At 41.1% G+C, this 8,945-nt stretch overlaps 1 protein-coding gene across 1 annotated transcript in view; it reads right to left on the reverse strand.

The window, feature by feature from the left end:
- Nucleotides 1–6,574, reverse strand: part of LOC136874090 (uncharacterized) — a 29,324-nt gene extending 22,750 nt beyond the window's left edge. Inside the window, exon 1 of the mRNA XM_067147639.2 lies at nt 6,444–6,574. Coding sequence (XP_067003740.1) covers nt 6,444–6,495 — 52 coding nt within the window. The 5' untranslated portion in view covers nt 6,496–6,574. The remainder of the gene's footprint in view (nt 1–6,443) is intronic.
- Between the last annotated feature and the right edge of the window lie 2,371 nt (nt 6,575–8,945).

The raw sequence follows: 8,945 nt of genomic DNA on the forward strand, positions 1-8,945 counted from the left end.
TCCCATGACATTTGCTAAGTCAGTGTATATAAAATAACATGTCCTGACTGACTGACTGACTGACTGACTGACTGGCCGAGCCAAAACTACTGGACATAGAGAAATGAAATTTTGGGGATACATTTATATTAGGGTGTAGGTGCTCACTAAGGGTGGATGTTTGGATATTCCGGCGCTAAGGGGGTGAAAAGGGGGTGAATTTTTAAAATGAGGATGTCAGTATTTCAAAAAATTAAAAGTATACAGACGTAAAAATTGGTATTTGGAATCTCCTTTAAAAATAAAGAAACACGTGTGTTTTTCTGAAAATCAAAGTAAGGGGGATGAAAATGGAGGAAAAAGGATTGAACACCTTTTATGAGGAGACTTATATCTCAAAACCTGATGATGTTAGATACATGAAAATTTGTATTTGGAATCTCCTTTGAAAATAAAGAAACACCTATTTTTTGTTTTTGGATAATCCATTGAATAGGGGGGTGAACAGAAGTGACAAACGGGATTATTTTTTAAGACTATATCTGTAAATTATCTCAAACAGTTAACATATTACTGATTTGAAAACTGGTATTTGGAATTTCCTGTAAAAGTAAAGAAAAGTATTTTCTTTTTTGGAAAATCCACTTGAGGGGAACTGCAAAAGGGGGTGAATTTTTAAAATTATCATATCCACAGTATATCTAAAAAACTAAACATGTTGCAGACGTGAAAATTGGTATTTGGAATCTCCTTTAAAATAAGGAACCACGTATTCTTTTATTTTCGGAAAAGCCCTTAACGGGTGTGGGTGTTGGTGGGGGGACGAGGGTTTGAAAAATTAGTTGAATTATGTGTATGAATATATATACCAAAAATGTAAAGATGTTGCAAACGTGAAAACAGGTATATGGAACCTCCTTTAAAAGTAAAGGAACGCGCATTTTTGAAGGGGGGGGGGGGGGGGAATCAAAGGGCTGGGGTGAAAAAGGATTTGAATTCTTTTTATGGGGATAGGCCTACTTATACCTCAAAAACTGAAGATGTTAGAGGCATGAACATTTGTATTTGGAATCTTCTTTCAAAGTAAAGAAAAACGTGTTCTTTTGTCTTCGGAAAATCCACTTAAGGTGGTGAATGAATTGAAAAATTAGCTGAATTCTTTGTATGAGGATACTTATATCTCAAAAACTAACGATGTTAAAGACGTGAACATTGGTATTTGGAATATCCTTTAAAAATAAAGGTACACGCACTTTTGGGGAGGGGGGAATCAACTTAACGAGTAGGAAGGGTGGGGGTGAAAAAGAAGTTGAATTACTTTTATGAGGATACTTATATCCCAAAACTGAAGATGTTATAGAAGTGAAAATTAGTATTTGGAATCTCCTTTATAAATAAAGAAACACGCATTTTTTTCCCCGGAAAATCGACGTAACTGGTGTGGGGTTGAAAATAAGTAAATAAGGAGTTGAAATGTTTATGAGGATACTTTAACTTAAAAAAGTGAAGCCTTTACAGACGTGAAAGTTGGTATTTTGAATTTCCTTTCAAAATAAATAAACACGTATTTTTTGTTTCCGTAAAGTCCACTTAAGGTGGGAGAGGGGTGGAAAGAAGTAAAGAAGAAGTTGAATTATTTTTATGAGTATACATTTATCTCAAAATCTGAAGGTGCGCACGGCTGTGAGCTTGCATCCGGGAGATCGTGGGTTCGAGCCCCACTGTCGGCAGCTCTGAAGATGGTTTTCCGTGGTTTCCCATTTTCACACCAGGCAAATGCTGGTGCTGTACCTTAATTAAGGCCACGGCCGCTTCCTTCCAACTCCTAGGCCTTTCCTATCCCATCGTCGCCATAAGACCTATCTGTGTCGGTGCGACGTAAAGCAACTAGCAAAAAAAAAGTGTTACAGACGTACAGACATGAAAACTGGTATTTGGAATCTCCTTAAAAGTAATGAAAGACGTACTTTTTTGTTTTCGGAAAATCCTGTTAAAGAGCTGTTAAGAATTGGAAAAGCGGGTGAATTTTGAAAATGAGTACCAGTATATCTACATTATATGTCAAAAAATTAACATGTTAGAGACAAGAAACTTGGTCCTTTAAAAATGCAGGAACATATACCCTTTTGTTTTCGAAGAAGGCACTTAACGGGGGATGAAAGAAGTGAAAAACAGTTGAATTATTTTTTATGTGGTACTTATGTCTTAAAAACTGAAGATGCTACAGACGTGAATATTGGTATTTGGAATCTCCTCTAAAAATAAAGAAACATGTATTTTTGCTTTAGGAAAATACACTTAAATGGGGGTGGGGGTGGGAGAAGAACTGATCAGGGGGGTGAATTCTTTTTATGGGGATACTTATGTATATCTCAAAAACTAACGATGTTACAGATGTGGGAATCTCCTTTAAAAATCAAGAAACATGTAATTAATTTTTCGACTTGATAGAAGACTGTTTTTCACATGTACAGTTCTATGTCGCATGGATTTCTTAGCCCCAAAAGGTAATACCACAAACATGGTGTACAAAGAATTTCTGGGGTAAATGAAACTCAGTGCTGGGTGAGTTTGAATGCTTTAGGAATTTTCAGATAATGTCTTAGCACAATTCCGAAATTACGAAATCCACGCGAGCGAAGCCGCAGATAATTGCTAGTCTCAGATAAAATAACATCATCAGCAAATTTCATGATTTTGATTTCCTCTCCTCTATTATTTCCTTTAATGCCTGTTCTATACAAACTATCTAGCCCATTTCTCTAACAAAGAAGAGTTCTGGTTTTATGCCATATTTCTAATAATAATGTTATAATAATGTTATTTGCTTTTTACGTCCCACTAACTACTTTGAGGGTTTTCGGAGACGCCGAGGTGCCGGAAGTTTGTCCCGCAGGAGTTCTTTTACGTGCCAGTAAATCTACCGACACGAGGCTGTCGTATTTGAGCATCTTCAAATACCACCGGACTGAACCAGGATCGAACCTGCCAAGTTGGAGTCAGAAGGCCAGCGCCTCAACCGTCTGAGCCACTCAGCCCGGCTGTCATATTTCTAGGACCAGATCATCTATATAAGTGTTTCTCAACCATCGGGCCTCGGGGTATTCTCCTGGCATTTGACATTCTAACTTTCTTAGTATTTTTCACGAATAGACATTTATAGTGGAAATATCGTTAGGAGAATAATTTTCGGTATTGTGTCAAAAATTGCAGACTAATGCCTTCTAATAAACTCTAAATAAACCTAAATAACATCCATGTAGTCAAAGACAGTGAACAAGCCCCTTATATTTGTATGATCGGGAATTATCAGGCATAGAAATCTTCCAAGATTCGAGAAATGGAATATTGCTGTTTATGTTATAAACTATAAGTTTTCAGCGTTCAGAATACGAGAATATATCACCGAGAATTAGCATTATTAATTATGTTGTTGGCTTCAGGAAACTACAATATTCTAAGATGTTTCATTAATCGAATGATTTCTTCTTCCTGGATGGTTTCCAATTACCTAGGATCAACACTGTGTATGGATGTAGCCCGGGCCGGATACCTGTCCTAACGCCAACCCTTTGTGAAGGGATGTATTCAATATTGTGTGTTCTGTGGCAGTTTGTATTGTGATGTGTTCTATGTAAATGAAGATCACTCACCTCTCAAACTAAAAGAATCAACCAAACAAAGGTGAAATCCACGACCTGACCGGGAATCGAACTCGGAGCATTCAGTCAAGGAGCAGCAGTAATCCAGGGATTAATGATCAATTAATTTATTTAAATAATAATTTTATTGATTTTACGTCCAATAAACTCCTTTTACGGTTTTCAGAGACGCCGAGGTACTGGAATTTTGTCGCGCTGGAATTATTTAACGTGTCAGTCAGTAGCGTAGACAGGATCTACTGATGCGGGAAGTTGGGGGGGGGGGGGTGTTATAGTTACAAAAATGATTATAGAACATGTGAAGGTGTTTCTGCGTGCGCATGTGTGTAATTATAAAGACAGCGATACAAGTGAATTATGTTAATATTCAGATTGCAGTGCCGGTACACTACAAAATTAAAATACAGAACAAGAACAATGTAATGAATGTCAACAGTTTTACAGCGAATGATATGTTCAGATCATCGTCATCATCATCATCATCTGTTTACCCTCCAGGGTCGGCTTTTCCCTCGGACACAGCGAGGGATCCCGCCTCTACCGCCTCAAGGGCAGTGTCCTGGAGCTTCAGACTCTTGGTCTGGGATACAACTGGGGAGAATGATTAGTTCCTCGCCCAGGTGGCCTCACCTGCCATGCTGAACAGGGACCTTGTGGAGGGAGGGGACGATTGGAAGGGATAGGCAAGGAAGAGGGAAGAAAGCGGCCGTGGCCTTATGTTAGGTACCATCCCGGCATTCGCCTGGAGGAGAAGTGGGAAACCGCGGAAAACCACTTCCAGGATGGCTGAGGTGGGAATCGAACCCACCTCTATTCAGTTGACCTCCCGAAGCTGAGTGGAACCCGTTCCAGCCCTCATACCACTTTTCAAATTTCGTGGCAGAGCCGGAAATCGAACCCGGGCCTCCGGCGGTGGCAGCTAATCACGCTAACCACTACACCACAGAGGCGGACCGATATGTTCAGATTACAATCTAAAATCCAACTTTGGAGGACTCTTAGAAAATAGATGTAAGAGATTTGTTGGTTTTACAATTATGCCTCAGTGAATGTTCGAAAGAGCCAACACAATGAGTCGACTTTCACTTGTTTATTGACAGGAACTGGGACGTTGTTCTTTGTATGCTTCCTTTAATCGATTCTTCTTAACCTAATTCATTTTCTTCATATTTCTTTTTACTCTTATCATTGCTGTCCCCTCTATTGTACATAATGTAATATTTATTTATGTTACTGTACTGTAAGGGGCTGCCTGGCCGAGGCGGTAAAAGCGTGCTCGGTTCGCCCGGAAGGACGTGGGTTCCAATCCCCGTCAGGAAGTCGTAAAATTTAAGAAACGAGATTTCCACTTCCGGAGGTGCACATGGCCCTGAGGTTCACTCAGCCTACACCAAAAATGAATACCAGGTTAATTGCTGGGGGCAAAGGCGGCCAGGCGTGGAGCTATCCACTCTACCCCCATCAAGTGCTGAGGTTACGAATAGTGGAAGCCTTTACCTTCCACCCCTCCAAGGGCCTTCATGGCCTCTACGGAGATGGCTTTGCTTTTTTTTACTGATCGTCGCAATAAGACCTGTAAAGCAACTTGCAAAAAAAACTTGCTTTTTTACTGTACTATACCGTTACTTATGGGTCATATCTGTATTTAACTTACTGTGCCTAGCTATAAGTTCTTCCCTTCGTTTTGCTTACAATCTTTAATCTCATACATTTTTTTTTTTTTTTTTTTGCCTTTATGTGTTATTGTTAATTGTAGTGCCTCTACATTTGTTTTGTTAGTTTTTAATTTTCGTCCGCTAGTTTTGTCATTCGAAAACTCACAGCCTGTTTCCAGTCATTCGACCGGGTCAGGAATGGAATGAATGAAGCCCCATCTAGCGGCGAGGATAGGAATTGTGCCGGCTGCCGAAGCCTGTCGCACTCCTCGGGGACAATGATTAATGAATGACAGATGAAATGCTACTGAGAGTGTTGCTGGAATGAATTATGACAGGGAAAACCGGAGTAACCGGAGAAAAACCTGTCCCCTGATTGGAAACAGGCTGTGGATTTTCATTTTTTCAGTTTTACCATTAGATTTTTCTTTCACTTATTTTTTAATGTTTGCATTGTGCTACTCCATTGTAAATATATATCATTGCGTAACTCCCTGTTTTGGTTTCAAAAATAAATAAATAAATAAATAAATAAATAAATAAATAAATAAATAAATAAATAAATAAATAAATAAATACGTTTCTGTTTAATACCTTTTGTAAAAATTCCACGGGGGAGAGGTTCTAACCCCCAGTAGCCCCTCCTTTAGCTACACTCCTGGTGCCAGTTAATCTACGACATGAGGCTGACGTATTTGAGTGCTTTCCACCGGACTGAGCTGGGATCGAACCTGCCAAATTGGGCTCAGAAGACCAGTGCTCTACCATCTGAGGTACTCAGCCCACCATTTATTTATTTATTTATTTATTTATTTATTTATTTATTTATTTATTTATTTATTTATTTATTTGTTTGTTTGTCAACATTTCACGCCGTTTCCATAGTATACTAATACTAATACTCAAGATTACGTCATACTTAATTATTATTAAGTTGGTCAAATGTATTCTTTAAAAAAATGGAAACTCAATTATGAGTAAATTTGTTGGGACCAGATCCTTTTGCTGAGCAGTGGTCTCTCGTAGGTTGATCTATATACCACACAAAGTTGAGTAAAATGCCTACGTGGTTCACAATACAAACAGAAATCAGCGTCCCCTGAAAAAGCGGTGTATCCTATGTGAAATACCAGACAGAACAGCCTACCTGAATAGACAGCGATCACCAATACCAAAGTACACAGCAGTAGACGATTCATCGTGTTTGCTTGTTCGAAACAACAGCTTAACTAACTGTCGGCGCACATGATCTTATGAACTCCTTGATACAGACTATCTGCTGACCTCTGGATCACGGCTCTGCAGTACGTGCTCGAATGAGAACGAAGAACGTGGCCTGTTTTGTAACATATAATAGTCTAAGAGAATATAAATATTGCAAAATTAAATATATATTTTAAATGGATCAAGTGCAACGTCGAGGACACTGCAAATGAAGAATAGTTTTACCTGACAGCCTTCGAAGAGTTTGTCTACATTCAACATACATCCTTTAAAAAATTGCGTAAAACTATTGCATAAAGGAAACTTTTACAGAGCGAGTTGGCCGTGCGGTTAGGATCACGCATCTGTAAGCTTGCATTCGGGAGATGGTAGGTTCGAACCCCGCCATTGATACTCCTGAAGATGGTTTTCCATACTTTCCCATTTTCTTACTAGACAAACGCTGGGGATGTGCCTTAATTAAGGCCACGGTATCTACCTTCAAAATCTTAGCCCTTTTCAATCCTTCTGTCGCCAAAACCACTAACTGCCTGCCGTAAAGGAACTAAAAGGAACCCCAGGGGCTCTCAACTTGGAAGCGTGTGTTGCAACCACGGGGCCCTTAGCTGAGTCCTGGCATTGCTTCCGTTTACTTGTACCAAGCTCCACACTTTCGTCTATCTTATCCGACCATCTTCGGTCAACTCTTCTTCTTTTCGACCCCGAAGGTATTAGGTTGCGAATCCTACGGAGTCTCATTTTCACGCCATTCGTGGCCCTTGTCTTATTTCAGCTGATATCTTCATTTTTTGAAGTGTCGTACACCATCCACGTTTTCCCTCTGATAGGTGTTAGTAGAGGATGGTTGCCCAGTTGCACTTCCTCTTAAACAATAATCACCACAGCCACTACCACCACCACCACCTCCCAACCCTTCCCTAAACCATCGTCTTCACCATAAGACCTGTCTGTGTGCGAGCAGATTGAAAAAATACACTTATGTTCATGAAAAACAGAACAGCTTGAATTAATAGAGATAGGAAGTTCATATTCACAAAGCATGTGTATTAGTATGTTCCGAAATGATTAGCATTTGAATCATGTCGGCCCTAAGGTTCAAGGTCCACGTCAATATCTTGGCGTACCACCACCGACTGGTAAAATGTGTCTGCGGCTCTCGTTGTCGCTATAAACCGAAGGTAATGGATTAGCGTGACTTGAGCAGACGTGCAGGATGCCTCGCAGACGTATGTGAGAACCGTACCATCAAATTAGTGAGTTTGAAAGAGGGCGCGTTATTGGCATGAGAGAACGTGATGAATCCATCCGGGAAATTCCTGCTTGTGTGGGATGGAGTGTGTCGGCAGTGCAACGGGAATGGTTCACAGAAGGCCGTAGTACACGACGAGATGGATCTGGTCAAACAACGCAGACCACCCCCCGAGAAAATCGACACCTCATTCGAATGGCATTGCACGACAGATCTGCGTCCTCCTCGGCTCTGGCGCAACAGTGGAACAGTGTAACACATCGTACACTATCAGGAGTGACAGTCAGTCGCCGTTTATAACGGTCTGGGTTATCGGCGCGTCCACTTCTTCGCCTTTGACGAATGTACATGAACATGCTAGACTGCAATGGTGTATGGAACGATGTCACTGGGGACAGAATTGGTAGCAGATAGTGTTTTCGCACGAATCGACGTTCTGTTTGTTTGAAAATGATGGCCGCACTTTGGTTCGCCGCAGAGAGGGGGAGAGGCATCACATTGACTGCATTCGCACAAGACATACAGCGCCAACTCAAGGCCTTATGGCGTGGGGTGCTATTGGGTGTAAACACAAATCACAGCCGGTGGGTGTCCAGGGCACTGTGATCAGTTTGACCTACGTGAATGACATCCTGAGACCCGTAGCTATACCCTTTCTGCAAGACACTCCAGACGCCTTAATTCAGCAGGACAATGCGCAACCACATGTTGCTACACGAACACGTGCCTAGTTGTTGTCACATGATGTCAGACTGTTGCCCTGGCCTGCCCAATCACCGGACTTTTCGCCAATCGAATATGTGTGTGATATGGTGAAACGACGGGCGCGGATTTGTGACCCAATGCCAACCATTAAAGATGAACTGTGGAACCAGGTGAATGCAGCATGGATCGCTATAACCCAGGACGCCATTCGCGCCTTATACGCGTCGATGCCATCACGCATGGAACAAGTTATCAGTGCCCATGGAGGACCCAGTGCCTACTAGGCAACAAGACACATGCTGAACCTAGGTGACTGAAATGCTACTCGTTTTTGCACAACATACAAATGAACATGTCCTGTGAATATGAACATCCTATAGTCCTGTCGCTGAACGCATACCCATGCGGTATCTTCTGATCTCAAAACTTGGCCCACCCTGGTAATAATGAGGGTTGTCAGTCTGCCCGCCC

This window comes from Anabrus simplex, chromosome 1, assembly GCF_040414725.1.
Source record: "Anabrus simplex isolate iqAnaSimp1 chromosome 1, ASM4041472v1, whole genome shotgun sequence".
Taxonomy (NCBI): Eukaryota; Metazoa; Arthropoda; class Insecta; order Orthoptera; family Tettigoniidae; genus Anabrus; species Anabrus simplex.